The sequence below is a fragment of the Bombina bombina genome, chromosome 11 (genome assembly GCF_027579735.1).
Source record: "Bombina bombina isolate aBomBom1 chromosome 11, aBomBom1.pri, whole genome shotgun sequence".
Taxonomy (NCBI): Eukaryota; Metazoa; Chordata; class Amphibia; order Anura; family Bombinatoridae; genus Bombina; species Bombina bombina.
In genome coordinates this window covers 6,825,728-6,850,174 of record NC_069509.1, presented here as the reverse complement: position 1 = coordinate 6,850,174, position 24,447 = coordinate 6,825,728, and the positions used below count along the sequence as shown (strand labels likewise).

The following is a 24,447-nucleotide window of genomic DNA, read 5'->3' as shown; positions in this document are numbered from 1 at the left end:
ATCTGTCCGGACACCAGACTCTCACCTCCCCTCATCTGTCCAGGCATCCGCCCCCTTTCTCACCCCCTGGAGCATCCAAAATTGTTGTGGTTTTGGTGCAAATTTGTGTGTGCCTTACATCAAATTTGCCGGAATTCTTGTTCAGAAGCTCCTCACTGTTGGACAGCAGTTGCCAGGCTTTAGCACGAAGAGAGGAGGGGATTCCTTTCCTGCAGCGCAACTTAACCTGAGACAGGAAGACAAAAATCTGAGTTCCATGCTCCATTCCCATCACACATTAAACTGACATACTACTAGACGGTAGCCTGGAACAACACACCGATAGCCTGGCACAACACACCGATAGCTTTTAGCATATACAAAGGACGAGCTCTTTGTAATTCCATCTTAAGACGGCCCATGAGGTGTAGTGACCCTGCACAAAGCAGCTCTGTTAACAAGTATCAGAGGAAAATGAAATAAACACCTCTCTAGGACTGGTCTGGCAACCTAGGACCACATCCCCACCACTTGGCCCCTCCATAATAAGTCAGCCTCTGGTTCCTTAACACTGCAGTTGCTCAAACACACTCAGAACACAAAGGCGTCACATTTACCCAGCCTGCCTCATGCTGTCACCACAGGACACTAAACCCAAAAACTGCCTTACATCTATGACACCAAACTATACCAGGAACAATGTGATAGACCCCAGTTCTCAGCAGTCACCCATAGCTGTACCCGTTTTATGTTACAGGCTACTTTTGGCAAAGAGCGATGAGGCAGAGGAAGCAAAATCAGACGAGGGCGTGGAGGGGGCGGCATCTATCTTGCTCTTTTACCAACCCCCTGTCTGGGCTAATTAGACCTCCAGAACAGGCCAAGAGCTTTACTGAATCCAAACGTAGACACTGGGCGTGTGCATTCATTTGTTTAACAACCTGAATATGGCTGCAGACAGCGCATTAGTCATATATATATATGTGTGTGTGTGAAGCACACAAATCAGCGGCAGCCATATTCAGTCTGTAAAACATGCCTAGCAGACACCAGCGGGCTGAGCTCACCAAGGGTTTGTATGATGCGTCTGCGCTACCTATTGTCCCTCAGCAACATAAACTTTTTGAATCCGTTCTGTGCCCACCTCCTCTTACTGATCTGTACGGCACACTACCTCTCGCTGTGCCCAATGCTTTCATTGCCTAGAGGAGAACATGTTCCTTCCCCTTCTAACCTCCCTCATACCTTCTGGAAGCGCCTGGTCAGCCACTTGTCCCAGTGATTGAACATATCCAGCCACTTCAACTCCCTCTGTCGTGCAATCTCCACGGGTATTGCGCTGTCCCTGTAGTGGAAACAGAGATGTAACCAACAGTAATCAAGAGAACGTGCAGAACTCAGGGGACAGAGGATGTTTGTGCAGGAGGGGACACTTGATTACAGTGATATTACACACAGCAATAAAATATAGGCAGCATCACACAAAACGGCCAAGGGGGGGGGGGGGGGCAGCATTAAACACAGTGCACAGACAGGGGGAGTTGACAATGACAGGCAGTCGGCTAATGGGGGGCAGCATTACACAGTGCACAGACAGTGGAGGTGACAATGACAGGCAGTTGGCTAATGGGGGGCAGCATTACACAGTGCATAGACAGTGGAGGTGACAATGACAGGCAGTTGGCTAATGGGGGGCAGCATTACACACAGTGCAGGTGACAATGACAGGCAGTTGGCTAATGGGGGGCAGCATTACACAGTGCACAGACAGGGGGAGATGACAATGACAGGCAGTTAGCTAATGGGGGGCAGCATTACACAGTGCACAGACAGGGGGAGGTTACAATGACAGGCAGTTGGCTATTGGGGGGGTAGCATTACACAGTGCACAGACAGGGGGAGGTGACAATGAAAGGCAGTTGGCTATTGGGGGGGTAGCATTACACAGTGCACAGACAGGGGGAGGTGACAATGAAAGGCAGTTGGCTATTGGGGGGTAGCATTACACAGTGCACAGACAGGGGGAGGTGACAATGACAGGCAGTTGGCTATTGGGGGGGTAGCATTACACAGTGCACAGACAGGGGGAGGTGACAATGACAGGCAGTTGGCTATTGGGGGGGTAGCATTACACAGTGCACAGACAGGGGGAGGTGACAATGACAGGCAGTTGGCTAATGGGGGGCAGCATTACACAGTGCACAGACAGTGGAGGTGACAATGACAGGCAGTTGGCTAATGGGGGGGCAGCATTACACAGTGCACAGACAGGGGGAGATGACAATGACAGGCAGTTGGCTAATGGGGGGCAGCATTACACAGTGCACAGACAGTGGAGGTGACAATGACAGGCAGTCGGCTAATGGGGGGCAGCATTACACAGTGCACAGACAGTGGAGGTGACAATGACAGGCAGTTGGCTAATGGGGGGGCAGCATTACACAGTGCACAGACAGGGGAGGTGACAATGACAGGCAGTTGGCTAATGGGGGCAGCATTACACAGTGCACAGACAGGGGAGGTGACAATGACAGGCAGTTGGCTAATGGGGGGGCAGCATTGCACACAGTGCACAGACAGTGGAGGTGACAATGACAGGCAGTTGGCTAATGGGGGGGTAGCATTACACAGTGCACAGACAGGGGGAGATGACAATGACAGGCAGTTGGCTAATGGGGGGCAGCATTACACAGTGCACAGACAGGGGAGGTGACAATGACAGGCAGTCGGCTAATGGGGGGCAGCATTACACAGTGCACAGACAGGGGAGGTGACAATGACAGGCAGTCGGCTAATGGGGGAGCAGCATTACACAGTGCACAGACAGGGGAGGTGACAATGACAGGCAGTCGGCTAATGGGGGAGCAGCATTACACAGTGCACAGACAGGGGAGGTGACAATGACAGGCAGTCGGCTAATGGGGGGCAGCATTACACAGTGCACAGACAGGGGAGGTGACAATGACAGGCAGTCGGCTAATGGGGGAGCAGCATTACACAGTGCACAGACAGGGGAGGTGACAATAACAGGCAGTCGGCTAATGGGGGGGGCAGCATTACACAGTGCACAGACAGGGGGAGATGACAATGACAGGCAGTTGGCTAATGGGGGCAGCATTACACAGTGCACAGACAGGGGGAGGTGACAATGACAGGCAGTTGGCTAATGGGGGGCAGCATTACACAGTGCACAGATAGTGGAGGTGACAATGACAGGCAGTTGGCTATTGGGGGGGTAGCATTACACAGTGCACAGACAGGGGGAGATGACAATGACAGGCAGTTGGCTAATGGGGGGCAGCATTACACAGTGCACAGACAGGGGGAGATGACAATGACAGGCAGTTGGCTAATGGGGGGCAGCATTACACAGTGCACAGACAGTGGAGGTGACGACAGGCAGTTGGCTAATGGGGGGCAGCATTACACAGTGCACAGACAGTGGAGGTGACAATGACAGGCAGTTGGCTATTGGGGGGGGCAGCATTACACAGTGCACAGACAGGGGGAGGTGACAATGACAGGCAGTTGGTTAATGGGGGGGGCAGCATTACACAGTGCACAGACAGGGGAGGTGACAATGATAGGCAGTTGGCTAATGGGGGCAGCATTACACAGTGCACAGACAGGGGGAGGTGACAATGACAGGCAGTTGGCTAATGGGGGGTAGCATTACACAGTGCACAGACAGGGGGAGGTGACAATGACAGGCAGTTGGCTAATGGGGGGTAGCATTACACAGTGCACAGACAGTGGAAGGTGACGACAGGCAGTTGGCTAATGGGGGGCAGCATTACACAGTGCACAGACAGTGGAGGTGACAATGACAGGCAGTTGGCTAATGGGGGGCAGCATTACACAGTGCACAGACAGTGGAGGTGACAATGACAGGCAGTTGGCTAATGGGGGGCAGCATTACACAGTGCACAGACAGGGGGAGATGACAATGACAGGCAGTTATCTAATGGGGGGCAGCATTACACAGTGCACAGACAGGGGGAGGTTACAATGACAGGCAGTTGGCTATTGGGGGGGGTAGCATTACACAGTGCACAGACAGGGGGAGGTGACAATGACAGGCAGTTGGTTAATGGGGGGGGGGGCAGCATTACACAGTGCACAGACAGGGGAGGTGACAATGACAGGCAGTTGGCTAATGGGGGCAGCATTACACAGTGCACAGACAGGGGGAGGTGACAATGACAGGCAGTTGGCTAATGGGGGGTAGCATTACACAGTGCACAGACAGTGGAAGGTGACGACAGGCAGTTGGCTAATGGGGGGCAGCATTACACAGTGCACAGACAGTGGAGGTGACAATGACAGGCAGTTGGCTATTGGGGGGGCAGCATTACACAGTGCACAGACAGGGGGAGGTGACAATGACAGGCAGTTGGCTAATGGGGGGCAGCATTACACAGTGCATAGACAGTGGAGGTGACAATGACAGGCAGTTGGCTAATGGGGGGCAGCATTACACACAGTGCAGGTGACAATGACAGGCAGTTGGCTAATGGGGGGCAGCATTACACACAGTGCACAGACAGGGGGAGGTGACAATAACAGGCAGTTGGCTAATGGGGGGCAGCATTACACAGTGCACAGACAGGGGGAGATGACAATGACAGGCAGTTAGCTAATGGGGGGCAGCATTACACAGTGCACAGACAGGGGGAGGTGACAATGACAGGCAGTTGGCTATTGGGGGGGTAGCATTACACAGTGCACAGACAGGGGGAGGTGACAATGAAAGGCAGTTGGCTATTGGGGGGGTAGCATTACACAGTGCACAGACAGGGGGAGGTGACAATGACAGGCAGTTGGCTATTGGGGGGGTAGCATTACACAGTGCACAGACAGGGGGAGGTGACAATGACAGGAAGTTGGCTAATGGGGGGCAGCATTACACAGTGCACAGACAGGGGAGGTGACAATGACAGGCAGTTGGCTATTGGGGGGGTAGCATTACACAGTGCACAGACAGGGGGAGGTGACAATGAAAGGCAGTTGGCTATTGGGGGGGTAGCATTACACAGTGCACAGACAGGGGGAGGTGACAATGACAGGCAGTTGGCTATTGGGGGGTAGCATTACACAGTGCACAGACAGGGGGAGGTGACAATGACAGGAAGTTGGCTAATGGGGGGGCAGCATTACACAGTGCACAGACAGGGGGAGATGACAATGACAGGCAGTTGGCTAATGGGGGGCAGCATTACACAGTGCACAGACAGTGGAGGTGACAATGACAGGCAGTCGGCTAATGGGGGGCAGCATTACACAGTGCACAGACAGTGGAGGTGACAATGACAGGCAGTTGGCTAATGGGGGGGCAGCATTACACAGTGCACAGACAGGGGGAGATGACAATGACAGGCAGTTGGCTAATGGGGGGCAGCATTACACAGTGCACAGACAGTGGAGGTGACAATGACAGGCAGTTGGCTATTGGGGGGGCAGCATTACACAGTGCACAGACAGGGGGAGGTGACAATGACAGGCAGTTGGCTAATGGGGGGCAGCATTACACAGTGCACAGACAGTGGAGGTGACAATGACAGGCAGTTGGCTATTGAGGGGGCAGCATTACACAGTGCACAGACAGGGGGAGGTGACAATGACAGGCAGTTGGCTAATGGGGGGCAGCATTACACAGTGCATAGACAGTGGAGGTGACAATGACAGGCAGTTGGCTAATGGGGGGCAGCATTACACACAGTGCAGGTGACAATGACAGGCAGTTGGCTAATGGGGGGCAGCATTACACAGTGCACAGACAGGGGGAGATGACAATGACAGGCAGTTAGCTAATGGGGGGCAGCATTACACAGTGCACAGACAGGGGGAGGTTACAATGACAGGCAGTTGGCTATTGGGGGGGTAGCATTACACAGTGCACAGACAGGGGGAGGTGACAATGAAAGGCAGTTGGCTATTGGGGGGTAGCATTACACAGTGCACAGACAGGGGGAGGTGACAATGACAGGCAGTTGGCTATTGGGGGGGTAGCATTACACAGTGCACAGACAGGGGGAGGTGACAATGACAGGCAGTTGGCTAATGGGGGGCAGCATTACACAGTGCACAGACAGTGGAGGTGACAATGACAGGCAGTTGGCTAATGGGGGGGCAGCATTACACAGTGCACAGACAGGGGGAGATGACAATGACAGGCAGTTGGCTAATGGGGGGCAGCATTACACAGTGCACAGACAGTGGAGGTGACAATGACAGGCAGTCGGCTAATGGGGGGCAGCATTACACAGTGCACAGACAGTGGAGGTGACAATGACAGGCAGTTGGCTAATGGGGGGGCAGCATTACACAGTGCACAGACAGGGGGAGATGACAATGACAGGCAGTTGGCTAATGGGGGGCAGCATTACACAGTGCACAGACAGGGGAGGTGACAATGACAGGCAGTTGGCTAATGGGGGGGCAGCATTACACAGTGCACAGACAGGGGGAGATGACAATGACAGGCAGTCGGCTAATGGGGGGCAGCATTACACAGTGCACAGACAGGGGGAGATGACAATGACAGGCAGTCGGCTAATGGGGGGCAGCATTACACAGTGCACAGACAGGGGGAGATGACAATGACAGGCAGTTGGCTAATGGGGGGGCAGCATTACACAGTGCACAGACAGGGGGAGATGACAATGACAGGCAGTTGGCTAATGGGGGGGGTAGCATTACACAGTGCACAGACAGTGGAGGTGACAATGACAGGCAGTTGGCTAATGGGGGGCAGCATTACACAGTGCACAGACAGTGGAGGTGACAATGACAGGCAGTTGGTTAATGGGGGGGCAGCATTACACAGTGCACAGACAGGGGAAGGTGACAATGACAGGAAGTTAGCTAATGGGGGGCAGCATTGCACACAGTGCACAGACAGGGGAGGTGACAATGACAGACACAGCTAATGGGGGGGGGGCAGCTTTACACACAGTGCCCAGAGGGGTGATACAGACATCAAACTGAGGGGGAAAGGTGGCGATACCCAAATACAATCAAGGGGTAAACGGGACACAGACATTAAAGGGTCATAAAACCCACATTTTTTCTTTCATGATTTAGAAAGAGCATGCTATTTTAAACAACTTTCTAATTTACGGCTATTATCTAATTTGCTTCATTCTCTTGATATTCTTTGCTGAAAAGCATATCTAGATAGGCTCAGTATCTGCTGATTGGTGGCTGCACACAGATGCCTTGTGTGATTGGCCCACCCATGTGCATTGTTATTTTTGTATAAAAAGGATATCTAAAGAATGAAGAAAATTAGATAATAGAAGTAAATTGGAATATTGTTTAAAATTATATTCTCTACCTTAATCATGAAAGAAAAATTTTGGGTTTAGTGTCCCTTTAAGCTGATTGGGAAACCAATGGAGCGATACAGCTACACACACAGTGAAGTTAGGTTTATATACAGTGGCACAGATTTGTAGCAGTACATGATCAGCCAGCGGGTAAATACCCAGAGGACAGATTTGCCTCTATGCCAAGGAGCGGCTTTCAGTAGCTACACCAGGACAGGACTGATGGACAATGCAGAGTGGCTGAACTGAATGCCAGAAACTACACACCTGAAAGCCCCTATATGCCAGCAGGTTCCCCTTGTATAGAGAGGTGTCAAAGCTGGCAGACCCGCTATACTCTGTTCCCCATTATACTAATGTTGTAAATATCTACTGCCGGAAGCTACACCTGCTGATAAGTGTAACCCAGTGCCAGGCGGTGTACCCACCAGTCCATGCCACAGCAAGAAATGGCACACAGTGCCAATGGAGACCTAATCAGCAGCAGATACTCTTAGGGGCCCAGTGTCAGGCACGCACACCTAAGCCACAACAACATGCACACATATATGGGGTCACAGAGATGCACCCACACGATAACACAAAGCTTCACACACCAGCGTGCCACACTCTCACTTCCCCGTGTGACAGAAGGATGTGGTGTCACAGTTACAGAGGAAGCTGTTCTCACCACTGCTCCCTGAGAGAAACTGTATATAAAGAGCATCATCTCTCAACTGCAACACACCAATACAGACTTACTACATCTGCAGAGCTTTAGAATGGCACAAGGAATTATTAAAAGGGACAGTCTAGCCAAAATTAAATTGTCATGATTCATATAGGGCAGCAATTTTAAACAACTTTCCAATTCACCTTTATCATCAAATTTGCTTTGTTCTCTTGGTATTCTTAGTTGAAAGCTAAACCTAGAAAGGATCATATGCTAATTTCTAAGCCCTTAAAGGCCGCCTCTTATTTTGAAAGTTTTTCACAGCTAGAGGGCGCTAATTCACGTGTGCCATATAGATATTGTGCTCACGCCTATGAAGTTAATTATGAGTCAGCACGGATTGGCTAAAATGCAAGTCGGTCAAAAGTACTGAGATAAGGGGGCAGTCTGCAGAGGCTTAGATACAAGGTAATCAGAGGTAAAAACAAAATGTATGCTTACCTGATAAATTATTTTCTTTCCTGGCATGGAGAGTCCACAAATCCATTCTAATTACTAGTGGGAATTCAACTCCTGGCCACCAGGAGGCGCAAAATAACATCCCAGCAAAGCTTCAAGAGTCCCTCCCCGCATAATCCCCAGTAATTCAGCCGAGGGAATACGGAAAAAGAAGAGGAACCCCAGGGTTATCGAGGTGCCTGAAGTTTAGAAAAAAACTAATAAGAAGCCGTCTTGAAAGTAGATAAGGGTGGGTAGTGGACTCTCCTTGCCAGGAAAGAAAAGAATTTAACAGGTAAGCATAAATTTTGTTTTCTTTCTAATGGCATGGAGAGTTCACAAATCCATTTTAATTACTAGTGGAAACCAATACCCAAGCTAGAGGACACAGAATAAAAAAGGGAGGGAGAAACAAGACAGACAGACCTTAACTGAAGGCACCACTGCTTAAAGAACCTTTCCCCCAAAGGAAGCCTCAGCTGAGGCCAAAACTTCGATCTTGTAAAATATAGAAAAAGAATGTAATGAGGGCCAAGTGGCCTTCTTGCAAATTTTCTCCACAGAAGTCTCATTTTAAAAAGGCCCAGGAAGAAGAAACAGCCCTAGTTGAATGAGCCGTAATCCTCCCAGGAGGTTGTTGTCCAGCTGTCTCATAAGCCAACGGAATGACACTCCTCAACCAAAAAGAAAGGGTAGATGACGTGGCCTTCTGGTCCTTACGTTTGCCTGCAAATACTACAAAAAGGGCAGAAGATTGAGGAAAATCCTTAGTAGCCTGGAGATAGAATTTTAGAGCACGAACCACATCCAGATTGTGAAGCAGACGTTCTTTCAGAGAAGAAAGATTAGGACACAAGGAAGGGACGACAATTTCCTGATTGATATTGCGGTCCGAAACCACCTTAGAAAGAAATCCCAATTTGGTACAAAGAACCACCTTATCCACATGGAAAATAAGATGAGGATCACACTGTGGAGCCGAAAGCTCTGAGACTCTACGAGCAGAAGAAAAAGCTCAACAACAACAGAATGCATAAGATCAAACGGAGCCTGCTGCATAACCCAAAGAACAAGATTAAGACTCCACGGAAAAGCAACAGGTTTAAACACAGGCCTGAACAAATGATTGAACTTCTGGAAGTCAGCCAAACGTGAAAGTAACATAACAGAAAGGGCAGAAATCTGACCCTCCAGGGAACTATCAGACAAACCCTTCTCCAGACCCTCCTGGAGAAAGGACAGAATACGGGGAATTCTCACTTTGCGCCAAGAGAAACCCCAACACTCGCACCAGTAAAGGTATGAGTGCCAAACCTTATGATATATGTTGCGAGTAACTGGCTTAAGAGCCTGAACCAAGGAGCCATTGAATAACCTTGTCTAGACAAGACTAGGCAATTAAACAGCTTCAGAAAATCTAGATTTAGATGAAGTAAAAGACCTTGAAGTAGAAGTTCCTTCCTCAGCGGAAATTTTCATGGGGGAGAGGACATCTTCACCAGTTCCGCCCACCGAAGGATCCAAGACCCCTCCTTCATCGATGTGACAGACCCTTCTGTCAGGACTGAAGGAGTTAACTGTGTTTAGCTTTAAGAATCTAATTTCTAAAGACAGGTTTTCTGGCCTCAGCTATTGTGTGCTATAATTACATTTAACTAATAAACAGGCCATTGTTTAATCACCCTCAGAGAGCAGACGCTAGGTGATAAGACAAGCCAAATGTGTTTAAGTTGTTATCTGCCTAAGTAAAGTATTTAAGTAATGTAATTCTACTGTTTCATAAAAGGGCGTCTTCCCCTTTTTATCTAAATGTACAAGAGTCTTTCAACCCCCCCATCTGGGGTCAAACCTGTATAAATACTAGGCATCTAGCCTTTAATAAATGTCATTCTGTTTTGAAACCTGAAATGTGGAGCTTGGTCTCATGTTTGAGGGGGAACCGATTGGGGTTGTGAATTGCTGGTTCTGTATGCAGGACATTGTTCCCTGGTACTAACCCTTGGTACACTGTTGGTACCGTAACAATTGGTGGCAAGCGACGGAATGAACCTTATCGCTCAGAAGAGCAACTACACAAGCCAGTAACCTCAGGAAGAGGGGGATTATTACAATACTGACTAAGATGGAAAGAGTACCAGGAACAGAAGGAACCAATGGGCCCAGCATAGCAGACAGAAGAAGCAAGCTTTGATCGGGCGGTTAAAATAAGACTGGCACATTATGGCTCCAACCCATCTGCGGAAATTATCGACCGGGTCATAGCAGCTGTGGAGGCCAACCTACTTCGCCAAAGCGGCGCTGCAGCAGCCCAAGTCACAGCAACCCCAGTGGAAAAGGGAAAAGTAAATTTTGCAGCTTTTAAAAACTTCCTGGAAACAGAAGGAGAGATTGATGGGTACCTTGCGGATTTTGAGAGGCAATGTGCACTACACAAGGTACCCGCAGAGGACTGGGTCACGATATTATCCGGAAAATTATCCGGCCGGGCCAGTGAGGCTTTTCGGGCCATTCCAGATGAGGAAGTCAGGGATTATAATACTGTAAAAGAGGCTCTGCTCTCCAGGTATGCGGTTACACCGGAGGCATACCGGAGGCGTTTCAGAGACACTGTTAAATTAGCTGGTGATTCCTACGTTGAGTGGGCATGTAAGGTGCACCGCACAGCAGCTCACTGGATAGCGGGGTGCCAAGCCGTATCTGGGGAAGAGGTGCTGCAGCTATTCCTGTTGGAACATTGCTTCGGCAAGTTACCCGCAGGAGTTCGAGAGTGGGTTCGGGACCGTAAACCCTCCACCCTGCATGAAGCGGCTCGCTTGGCAGATGAGTATACGGATGTCCGCAAACTGGACACTGCTACCACTAAGCCCCCTGCTAGAGTGGAGTACAGACCCCCAGTCACCCCAGCAGCTGCCAGTTACCAACCCCCGGCGCACCGCTATACCACACGGCCTCTGGCCACGAACTACCCTCAGAGAGCCCGGTTCAATTCGCGGGGCTACTCACAACCGATTCGGTGCTTTGGATGTAAGCAACTAGGGCACAAAAGACCAGAGTGTCCCCTAAATGCAGCGAACCAAGCACAGTCCTGGAGAAGACCCGCCAGCGGAATCCCACGTAATCCTCAGCCTGCGGCCCGCTGCGTAGAGGCGCAAGAATGCTGGGGCATCCTACATGAGGCAGACCTTGTGCAAGCTGCCCACCGGAATAACCGGCAACTGGTTAAAGTGAATGGGAAGGAGGTCAGTGGTTTACGGGATACTGGTGCTACCATGACCTTGCTTCGAAAGAACTTGGTGTCTGAGAAACAGCACACTGGAGACACTGTGGCTGTGAGGGTAGCAGGGGGCACTGTGTTCCGCCTACCTGTTGCCAGGGTACATTTGGATTGGGGAGTGGGCGCTAAACCTGTGAATGTGGGGGTCATGAAGGATTTACCAGCTGATGTTCTCCTTGGAAATACCTTGGCCCCCCTTGTTTCTGCCTACGCTCCCATGGGTCCCGCTGATGTTAACCCTGTGACTACCCGTGCTCAGATCCGTGCAGCAGAGACTGACCCCCCTGCTGCCCCAGGACGCTGAGCTCAGTAAATCTCTATCCGCTATTGATACGTGGAAGTCCCGTTACAATGCGCTGATGAAGGAGAAGAGTCACGTAGAGGATGAAATGGTCACGTTAAATAATCATGTAACAGTGCTAGCAGGAGAGAAGAGGAGTGCAGAGGAAAAAGCACGTTTAGAACAGGAATCTCTGCTAGACAGGCTGCACCGACAGACTGCAGAAAACACCAGCTTGAGAGTGGAACATGAAACATTAAAGACAAACTTAGTGACACTGGAGGAGAAGCTGACGCTGGCTCATAGTGAGGTGCAGCAACTCAAGGGCACCCTATGTCAGTATGAAGGGATTGTGGATACCTATAAAGAGCAGGTACAGAAAACTCGTAAAGAAGCTGATGAGATTTTGAAGGACTGTTAAGCCCTAGTCTGGGCACTGAGGAAGTTGAACCCTTGTTTGTATGGACAGGAATTCTCTCTCATAACGGGAATACAAATGGATTGTCCCAGCAAACTGACATGCCTACCACCCCTTAGTCCGGTCATCCCCAGGTTGACCCGCAAAAGGGTCAAGCCGGGTCTGCCGGAGTGTTCCACAAGGGGGGAGCTATGTGACAGACCCTTCTGTCAGGACTGAAGGAGTTAACTGTGTTTAGCTTTAAGAATCTAATTTCTAAAGACAGGTTTTCTGGCCTCAGCTATTGTGTGCTATAATTACATTTAAGTAATAAACAGGCCATTGTTTAATCACCCTCAGAGAGCAGACGCTAGGTGATAAGACAAGCCAAATGTGTTTAAGTTGTTATCTGCCTAAGTAAAGTATTTAAGTAATGTAATTCTACTGTTTCATAAAAGGGCGTCTTCCCCTTTTTATCTAAATGTACAAGAGTCTTTCAACCCCCCCATCTGGGGTCAAACCTGTATAAATACTAGGCATCTAGCCTTTAATAAATGTCATTCTGTTTTGAAACCTGAAATGTGGAGCTTGGTCTCATGTTTGAGGGGGAACCGATTGGGGTTGTGAATTGCTGGTTCTGTATGCAGGACATTGTTCCCTGGTACTAACCCTTGGTACACTGTTGGTACCGTAACAATCGATAAAATAACTTCTTGTTCCTACCAGAAGGTTGATATAAGCCACCTAAGAGATGTTATCCGATTAAAATCTGATAAACCGGACCAAACTCAGTTGGGGCCAAGCAGAGCATTGAAAATTGCTCTCAACTCTATATATAGGAAGGACAGACTCCGTCTGGGTCCAGATTCCCTGAGCTCTTAAGGAATCCCAAACTGCACCCCAGCCGGAAAGGCTGGCACTTGAAGACACAATCTCTTAGGATGGTCTCAAGAAGCATGTGACTTGGGACAGATGGTACTGAGAGAGCCATTATGACAGAGTCTCTCGTCAGGTAGTCTAGGACTATACTCTAAGAAAAGTCCTTGTGGTCTCCATGCCATTGTCTGAGCATGCATAGCTGTAGAGGTCTCAGATGGAATCAAGCAAAAGGAATAATGTCCACGGAAGCCACCATTAGACCAATTTACTTTGTGTCCAGGTAAGATGCCACCGCAATTCCTTGAGATCTGGATACTGCCAAAAGATCCCCTAGAACCTTCATAAAGAAGGCTGAGGCTAGGCCGAAGACAGAGCTACAAATTGGATAGTGCTTGTAAATAACATTTTTGTTACACATCAGAGCCCTGAAGATAATGCTCACATGAAATCCCAAAAATGAAGAGATTTATTTTAAAATCCCCAGGCTCCATTATCCTATTGGAGCTTCAATTGTGAAGCAGGCATAGCATCCCAGGTCTGACAGATCCAGGTAACTTCTGGCAGGGACCTGGAGAAAAATGAAAAGCAGAGTAACCAACCCTAGATTTCTACATGGGGGTTAGCATGAATTGTTGGAGGAGAAACAAGGACTACCCTGCTGACCTCTAGCAGCTAACAGCTACCACAATTCTTACTTAAGAGGATTACTTGGACACAGCATTACCACCATCCTCTTGCAGGGAAACTACCCATTAGACTCTAGGTTAAATAATTTACTTCAAATCGCCATGTAGAAGCATTGCAGATCCAAAATAGATCGAAATCTTTTCTTCAGATCATCATATATATGAAAGATGATGAAATCACCATGACCAGTTGCTGAAACCATTCTCAAAAGAGAAATTTAAGTGCTGAATAAAAAAATATTTGAAATAGGACAAGATGCAACAGTCAAAAATCTCCTCAATAAGAGAAGATTAAATGTTAGTGCCCTATACATAAGATGGGTTAACATGCAACAACTTAGACTCCTTCAATCACTAAGAAACCATACATACATTAGCATAAATCAAGTCATATTATGAGGGAGATTAAAATTTTTTTGCGTACAAGCAAATTACTACAGTCTGCTTTAGGCTTTGGATATATATATATATATATATATATATATATATATATATATATATATATATATATATATATATATATATATATATATACACACACACACAGATACATAAACACCTAGGATCAAAAAAAATCAGCATCCCTTAGCGTAGCTAGAGAATACAGAAAATAACAGAGAAAGCTATGTACTGTACAGATGAGAGCTCATGCAGAGTACTACACCCAATACTCTCACAATTAAGAGGGTAAACATGAAACATTAAACCTTCAGAGACCGTAAAGCCTGTCATGAAAAGAAATACCTACATAAGATAAGTGCTTTAGGCTTAGAAATATGAAGATATCCTGTAAAAAAGGAAGGTACTGAACAGAAAAACAGTTTGGATAATTTTATCATATTCCAAATTGTATTACAATTTAATCGCAATTAGATGGCAGCAAATACCATGGAATACCAGATAACAGAAGAAAACCCGTTTTAAGATCTCATTTTATTATATAATAAAATAACAGAAATAGAGGCACACCTAGAAAACCATAAGAGGAACTGCCCCAAAAAAAGGAAATAACTCCCGTGGCAAAAAAGTCTCTAACCACACAAACATTGCCGGCCTCCAAACCAATACCCTCCAGCAAGAAGGACTCTGAATAAACGAAATAAGAGTCACTTACCAGGCAGGAGACCCCATAACCCGCGATACTGTGGAGCGGTGCACAGCAACAAGTCCCTCTCTCTCAAGCCTCACCGATGAGGTGTGTGGTGCCTAGTTCGACCTGAGAAAAGGCGCGAAAGTCAGAGAGAACGGGAGACCGCAGGAGTGAAGTGGCGTAGTATTAGTCGCTCTCAAGATGCTGCAATTCTATGCTACAAAAACACTAATTGCGGGCATAAGACCTGGCAAAAAACACACCCCGGGTGTAAGTAAATAATTGCGGTCCCCATGCTTCTTCCTGGAGGGAAAGTTAGAGCCTAAAGAAGTGAGGTCTCTAGAGAGCAAAGCAAACATATTGTTCATGGCGCATAACAGAACTATTCTGAACCCCCCCGGTCCCCACACATTTCCCATCTAAAAATTAGAACAGGGGATGGATAGGTAACCATTCTAAATCTGCTATAGAGAAAATGAGGCACATACCCTCAATCTATAACGGAACAGCTGCAGTCATCTCCTTGCTAGATAGGAAATGTGAACCGGAGGTTCCGAGACAGAATCAAAGCTAAATCAACCCCTTTGTCTGAGCGGTATCACTAGCCGATATGAAAATGTCTTAGCTGCTCATATAAGAATATCCCAAGTAGAATATTATAATTAGGAATAAATATTATACTAAGAGCAAAGTTCAATCCCACATACTGTAAGATTTCGTCCTTAGTAGTCCCCACACAGGAGAGTAACCACCACATGTGTAATGGCGCTAAATGGACATTCTTTAGAAAAAGAAAATTTATGCTTACCTAATAAATGTATTTCTTTTTTAACACGAGTCCACGGATCATCTTAATTACTAATGGGATATTCACCTCCTGGTCAGCAGGAGGCGGCAAAGAGCACCACAGCAAAGCTGTTAAATAGCTCCTCCCTTCCCTCCCGCTCCAGTCATTCGACCGAGGTTAAAGATAGAAAGGAAAAACCAAGGTGCAGAGGTGTCTTAAGTTTATATCAACCAACAACCTGTCTTATAAGAACAGGGCGGGCCATGGACTCATCGTGTCAAAAAAGAAATACATTTATCAAGTAAGCATAAATTTTCTTTTTTATGACACGATAAGTCCACGGATCACCTTAATTACTAATGGGATTCAATACCCAAGCTAGAGTACACAGATGAAACGGGAGGGACAAGACAGGGAACCCAAACGGAAGGCACCACTGCTTGAAGAACCTTTCTCCCAAGAGCGGCCTCAGCCGAAGCAAAAGTCAAAAATAGAAAAACGGAACAAGTTGCAGCCTTGCAAAACTGTTCCACAGAAGCTTCATTCTTGAACACCCATGAGGAAGCAACAGCCCTCGTGGAGCGAGTCTCAACACTCTCTGGAAGCTGCTGTCCAGCAGTCTCATACGCAAAAAGTAGGATACTCTTCAGCCAAAAAAGAAAGAAAAGTAGCCGTAGCTTTCGGTCCTTTACGTTTTCCTGAGAAAACTACAAACAATGCAGAAGACTGACGAAAATCCCTAGTCGCCTGCAGGTAAAACTCTAAAACACGAACCACATCCAAATTGTGCAGAAGTCGATCCTTCTGAGAAGTAGGATCGTGACACAAAGAATAAAAATCTCCTGATTAACGTTCCGATCAGAAAATAGCTGAGGAAGAAATCCTAATTTAGTACAAAAAAACTACTTTACCAAAATGAAAAATAAGGTAAGGTAAGGGGACTCATACTGCAATACCGAGAGCTCTGACACTATGCGAGTAGAAGGAATAGTATAAAGAAATAAAACCTTCCAGAATAACAACTTAATAGGAATTCATAGGATCAAACTGAGCCCCTTGAAGAATTCTTAAAACCAAAGAAAAACTCCATGGAGGAGAAACTGGCTTGAACACAGGCCTGATCCTGACAAAAGGATTGTACATCTGGGACATCTGCCAGACGCTTGAGAAATAAAATTGATACAGGCAGAAATTCGACCCTTTAGGGTGCTTGTCGATAGTCCTTCCGCCAACCCTCTAGGATAAAAGACAATATCCTAGGAATCCTGACTCTACTCCAGGAATAATCCCTGGATCCACGCCATTAAAAATATTTACGCCATGTGATATGGGCAAAATCTTCCTAGATACAGGCTTACGAGCCTGATACATGTTCTCACTGAACAATTCCTAATCCACGCTTGGATGAGATAAAACTTCCATCTTCCAGTAGTCAGCTACAGAAACTGTTTTTGGATAAAGGAAGGGTCCTTAAAGTAGAAGGTCCTTCCTCCAAGGGATTCCCAGGTGGAGAATGCGAAACATCCACCAGGACTGCATACCAATCCTACGGGCCACGCCGGTGAAAAGAGAATCATTGATGCTTTCCCATGCTTAGTTCGAGCCAAGACTACAAAAGAAAAATTAAATAGAGGAATTAAGTATGCAAGACTGAAATTCCAAGGTAATGAGTCGAGAAGCCATGAGATTCAGTTGTATCTAACCCCATTGAGAATCCGGTTGGAAAACTCCCGGCTGGACTTCCCCCTCCCCTGGGTAAAAAGTCTGCTTACTTACGAAGACTGCCTCTCAGAAGTCCCTTCTGGAATGCAGGTCATCAACAGACAGCAATTGTGAGTCTCAGCCCACTGAACGATCTTGACTACTTCTGTCATGGCCAAGAAAACTCAGAGTCCCCCGACGGCTGAAGTAAGATCTAACACACACCTGATAAACCCGGCAGAAGCTAACTGAGGCCAGGCTAGGAAATTATTTACTTTTTCAAAATGGTTATGTGAAGAACAGAATCCACCCAAGTCCATGTTCCCTGCTCTTAGAGGGCGCCAAACAATTCCCCAGCCCACAAGGCTGGCATCAGTTGTCACACTCACCCAGAAGAACTGCAAAAGCAGGTTCCCTTGAAGCAAGGACCCTTAGACAACCACCTAAAATTCTTAATTGTTGAGAACTAAGGTGGAAAAAGGCAACTGGAAGGATGTCCATTGTCGTTACCATCAGCCCAAATACCTCTGTACACTGAGCCACTGATGGGACTGAAGTGCGCGGTAAGAACGAAATCCTTGAATTCCTGACTACAGTCAGATTCATTGATGAGTAGACTAATATAGCTCTCTAAGAAAACTACCCTTGTAGATGGAACTAACTAACTCTTCACCAAATTCACCTTCCCACCGGGAGACCACAGAAAAATTGTGCGTAATCCTGCTTGTCGAAAGGAAGGCGTCTGAACCAGTTAATGTCGTCCAGAAAAGGAGTCTCTGCAATGCTCCGCAATCAGAGCGACAGTAATCCCGGAACCCTTGAAAAAAATTCTGAGAACAGTAACCAGGCCGGAAAGAATCATGAGTTGGAATGTTTGTCTAGAAAGACAAACCCTAGAAAATTGAGATAGTCCTTGTGAATGGGAAGGTGAAAGTATGCATCATTCAAATCTCATGTGGTCACAATTGACCCTTGTGGACCAAAGGAAAAATGGAACGATAGTTTCCATTTTGGAATACGGTACTCTGCGAACCCTGAGTGGATTCTAAAATAGGTCTGAAGGTTCCCTCCTTCTTGGGAACCACAAACAAATAGGAATAGCATCCTAGACCTCATTCCGGCATTGGACCATGAACTATCACTCCCATGTCGGAGAGGATCCGTACACAGCGTAAAAAAACACCTCTATATTTAGACTGGTCTGCCGATAATCTTGAAAGCAGACACCTGCGCCTGGGGAGAAAGTCTTAAAATCTAACTTGCATCCCTGGGACACAATGTACGACGCCCAAGGACCACGACATCAAAGCCAAACCTGATCAAAAGAAGGAAAACCTGCCCCTTATGGATCGGGTGCACGCCCTTCATGCTGTCTTTGATTGAACAGCAGGCTTCTTGGACTGACTTACCCTATTCTAAGAATGATTGGGTTCTTTATGAAGGCTTAGACTGCTCCTGCTTGGGAGGAGGGAAAGGATTTCCCTAAAAATCTCGAAAGAACCTAAAATTCTCTCTGACGTCCTTTCGCTTATTTCTCTTATCCTGTAGATGAAACATCCGCAGACCAACATATTAACCATACTGCACTGCGGCCAATATGGTAAACCCTGAATAATAGCTCCCAGCTTAAGAAAACTGAGTTAAAGGAGTTTACTAACATAAGGGCAACTATTCTATCCCTATGAGAGGGGTGTCTGTCCAATAGAAACAGGCAACGCATCAAACCAGTACACCACCGCACTGGCGACAGTAGCCATACCAACCGCAGGTTGTCAATGTAAACCCTCTAACTTCCAATCATAGGGTCCTTATCCTGCATAGCATCCAAAAGGAACTACTATCCTCTATGGGAATAGTATCTCCCTTCTATAAAGGCTTCTTGATGGAGTCTGCTATAGAAAGCATCCCTTTAAATATAGGGAAGAGAGAAAAAAGGGATAGCCGGTTTCTCCTATTCCTGAGCAAATATCTGTATAACCCTATCTGGTACAGGAAATACTTCTACCATGAAGGGCCCATTTAGTATAATTTATTGGAATCTCTAGGATCGACTACTCCTGAAGTGATGGAGTCGTCCAGGGTAGCTAAAACCTCCACAAGTTATAATTGGAGGTATTCAAGCAAAACTGAAGGAAAACAACCTCAGTATCAGATAAAAGGTATTACCCCATCTGAGTTTGAGAATTCCCTCTCAGATCCTATCTAAGTATCCTCTACAGGAAAGAAACAAACATTCGGAATAGAGAATGAATATATGTCCCTTTTGTATTTTTCTCTACAGTGTGGAAAAAACAGACAATGCATGAAATGCAAGATAACTCCAAGTGGAGTAAAAGCGCAGGGCACTGCATGTGGGCTATACATTTTTTGAGACACATTAGGAGAAAATTTGTGGCATATCTTGACCATTGTCAATAACACCTAAACAGCATGCACTTAAAAAAGGAGTAGGTACAGAAAAATCTATTTTTACAAGTCCATTGGCATCAAAACATAAAACCAAGAGACACCGAACAGGACCTCTTGGTCCCTGAGTCACAAGGGATGAGTTAAACAAATAAACATGTTAAATTTTGTAATAAAAGTTAACACAAATGTTACTGTCTCTTTAAATTGTAAAATTAAACTTTATATTTTTTAAGTGAAACCCTCTTTTACCTGAAATACATTGGTAGCAAGCTGCATATAAACCCCTACTGAGAGGAATTATATAGCTGCAGACCTAAAATGTATACTTGTATCCTGGCGTGCGGTGTTCTCAGATCATAATTAAAAGACGAAGCCGCTGCTGAGAGGGAGCACAAAAGCAAAATAAAACTTACACTAGAAGTCAAAGTTAATAAGTGCCCACAATGTCACATCCCCTTATTGCCCACCCCCACTGGAGAATACCCATCAAAATATAAAAATTACCTTACCCTCAGACATGCCACAATTAGACAACAAGCCATGGGGGCAAGGGATACAGGGACTCACGGTTAGAAGTCTTCACTCATCTAACCAATTCCAGGTCTGACAGATCCATTCAGACTTCCGACAGGGACCTGGAGAGAAGAAAAAAAAAAGCAGAGTAACCAACCCTGATTTTCCATATAGGGGTTAGCATAAATTGTTTAAGGAAAAGCAAGGACTACCCTGCAGACCTCACACAGCCAATAGCCACCATAACTCTTACTAAAGAGGATTACACTCACAGCATTGCCCCAATCCTTACTTGCAGGGAAACTACCCATTAAAGGATTAATTTTCTTCAGACACCATCTTCGCACACCTCCGTGATGTACAAAGGCAAAGAATGATTGGGGATTATGGGAAATGAGAGAGACTCTTGAAGCTTTGCTGGGGTGCCCTTTGCCTTCTCCTGGTGGCCAGGAGTTGAATTCCCACTAGTAATTAGAACGGCTTTGTGGACTCTCCATGCCATTGGAAAGAAAAGTGTATTAATATAACAGTGCTGGTTATGCAAAACTGGGAAATGGGTAATAAAGGGATTATCAGTCTAATAAAATAACAACAAATCTGGAGTAGACTGTCCCTTTAACCTACAGAGTATTTCACTAAAGTGTATCCTATTACCTAGCCGAGCAAAGCACCAAATCTTTGTCACACACACACCCCTACACATTCCCACCGTACTGAGCAGCAGAGGTACTGTGTCACACACACCCCTACACATTCCCACCGTACTGAGCAGCAAAGTACTGTGTCACACACACCCCTACACATTCCCACCGTACTGAGCAGCAGAGTACTGTGTCACACACACACCCCTACACATTCCCACCGTACTGAGCAGCAGAGTACTGTGTCACACCTACACATTCCCACCATACTGAGCAGCAGAGTACTGTGTCACACACACACACCTACACATTCCCACCGTACTGAGCAGCAGAGTACTGTGTCACACACACACCTACACATTCCCACCGTACTGAGCAGCAGAGTACTGTGTCACACACACCCCTACACATTCCCACCGTACTGAGCAGCAGAGTACTGTGTCACACACACACCCCTACACATTCCCACCGTACTGAGCAGCAAAGTACTGTGTCACACACACACCTACACATTCCCACCGTACTGAGCAGCAGAGTACTGTGTCACACACACACACCTACACATTCCCACCGTACTGAGCAGCAGAGTAATGTGTCACACACACACCTACACATTCCCACCGTACTGAGCAGCAGAGTACTGTGTCACACACACACACCTACACATTCCCACCGTACTGAGCAGCAGAGTACTGTGTCACACACACACCCCTACACATTCCCACCGTACTGAGCAGCAAAGTACTGTGTCACACACACACCTACACATTCCCACCGTACTGAGCAGCAAAGTACTGTGTCACACACACCCCTACACATTCCCACCGTACTGAGCAGCAAAGTACTGTGTCACACACACACCTACACATTCCCACCGTACTGAGCAGCAAAGTACTGTGTCACACACACACCTACACATTCCCACCGTACTGAGCAGCAGAGGTACTGTGTCACACACACCCCTACACATTCCCACCGTACTGAGCAGCAGAGTACTGTGTCACACACACACACCCCTACACATTCCCACCGTACTGAGCAGCAAAGTACTGTGTCACACACACCCCTACACATTCCCACCGTACTGAGCAGCAGAGTACTGTGTCACACACCCCTACACATTCCCACCGTACTGAGCAGCAGAGTACTGTGTCACACACACATCTACACATTCCCACCGTACTGAGCAGCAGAGTACTGTGTCACACACACATCTACACATTCCCACCGTACTGAGCAGCAGAGTACTGTGTCACACACACATCTACACATTCCCACCGTACTGAGCAGCAGAGTACTGTGTCACACACACCTACACATTCCCACCGTACTGAGCAGCAGAGTACTGTGTCACACACACATCTACACATTCCCACCGTACTGAGCAGCAGAGTACTGTGTCTCTCACACACACCTACACCTTCCCACCGTACTGAGCAGCAGAGTACTGTGTCACACACACATCTACACATTCCCACCGTACTGAGCAGCAGAGTACTGTGTCTCTCACACACACCTACACCTTCCCACCGTACTGAGCAGCAGAGTACTGTGTCACACACACCCCTACACATTCCCACCGTACTGAGCAGCAGAGTACTGTGTCACACACACACACCTTCCCACCGTACTGAGCAGCAGAGTACTGTGTCACACACCCCTACACATTCCCACCGTACTGAGCAGCAGAGTACTGTGTCACACACACACACCTTCCCACCGTACTGAGCAGCAGAGTACTGTGTCTCTCACACACACCTACACCATCCCACCGTACTGAGCAGCAGAGTACTGTGTCACACACATCTACACATTCCCACCGTACTGAGCAGCAGAGTACTGTGTCACACACACACACCTCTACACATTCCCACCGTACTGAGCAGCAGAGTACTGTGTCACACACACCTACACATTCCCACCGTACTGAGCAGCACAGTACTGTGTCACACACACACACCTACACATTCCCACCGTACTGAGCAGCACAGTACTGTGTCACACACACACACCTACACATTCCCACCGTACTGAGCAGCAGAGTACTGTGTCACACACACCTACACATTCCCACCGTACTGAGCAGCAGAGTACTGTGTCACACACACACACCTACACATTCCCACCGTACTGAGCAGCACAGTACTGTGTCACACACACACCTACACATTCCACACCGTACTGAGCAGCAGAGTACTGTGTCACACACACCTACACATTCCCACCGTACTGAGCAGCAGAGTACTGTGTCACACACACACCCCTACACATTCCACACCGTACTGAGCAGCAGAGTACTGTGTCACACACACACCTACACATTCCCACCGTACTGAGCAGCAGAGTACTGTGTCACACACACACCTACACATTCCCACCGTACTGAGCAGCAGAGTACTGTGTCACACACACACCTACACATTCCACACCGTACTGAGCAGCAGAGTACTGTGTCACACACACACACCTACACATTCCACACCGTACTGAGCAGCAGAGTACTGTGTCACACACACACACCTACACATTCCCAACCGTACTGAGCAGCAGAGTACTGTGTCACACACACACCTACACATTCCACCGTACTGAGGCAGCAGAGTACTGTGTCACAGCAACACACACACACCTTCCCACCGTACTGAGCAGCAGAGTACTGTGTCTCTCACACACACCTACACCATCCCACCGTACTGAGCAGCAGAGTACTGTGTCACACACATCTACACATTCCCACCGTACTGAGCAGCAGAGTACTGTGTCACACACACACACCTACACATTCCCACCGTACTGAGCAGCACAGTACTGTGTCACACACACACCTACACATTCCCACCGTACTGAGCAGCACAGTACTGTGTCACACACACACACCTACACATTCCCACCGTACTGAGCAGCAGAGTACTGTGTCACACACACCTACACATTCCCACCGTACTGAGCAGCAGAGTACTGTGTCACACACACACACCTACACATTCCCACCGTACTGAGCAGCACAGTACTGTGTCACACACACACCTACACATTCCACACCGTACTGAGCAGCAGAGTACTGTGTCACACACACCTACACATTCCCACCGTACTGAGCAGCAGAGTACTGTGTCACACACACACACCTACACATTCCCACCGTACTGAGCAGCACAGTACTGTGTCACACACACACCTACACATTCCACACCGTACTGAGCAGCAGAGTACTGTGTCACACACACACACCTACACATTCCCACCGTACTGAGCAGCAGAGTACTGTGTCACACACACACCCCTACACATTCCACACCGTACTGAGCAGCAGAGTACGTGTGTCACACACAC

At 47.4% G+C, this 24,447-nt stretch overlaps 1 protein-coding gene across 1 annotated transcript in view; it reads right to left on the bottom strand.

Annotated features, from left to right (window-relative positions):
- The window catches only part of TBC1D10B (TBC1 domain family member 10B), a 193,042-nt gene that overhangs the window by 145,956 nt on the left and 22,639 nt on the right, over nucleotides 1–24,447 (bottom strand). Inside the window, exons 2-3 of the mRNA XM_053694423.1 lie at nucleotides 1,225–1,324; nucleotides 119–226 (exon numbers count right to left, since the gene is read on the bottom strand). Coding sequence (XP_053550398.1) covers nucleotides 119–226; nucleotides 1,225–1,324 — 208 coding nt within the window. The remainder of the gene's footprint in view (nucleotides 1–118; nucleotides 227–1,224; nucleotides 1,325–24,447) is intronic.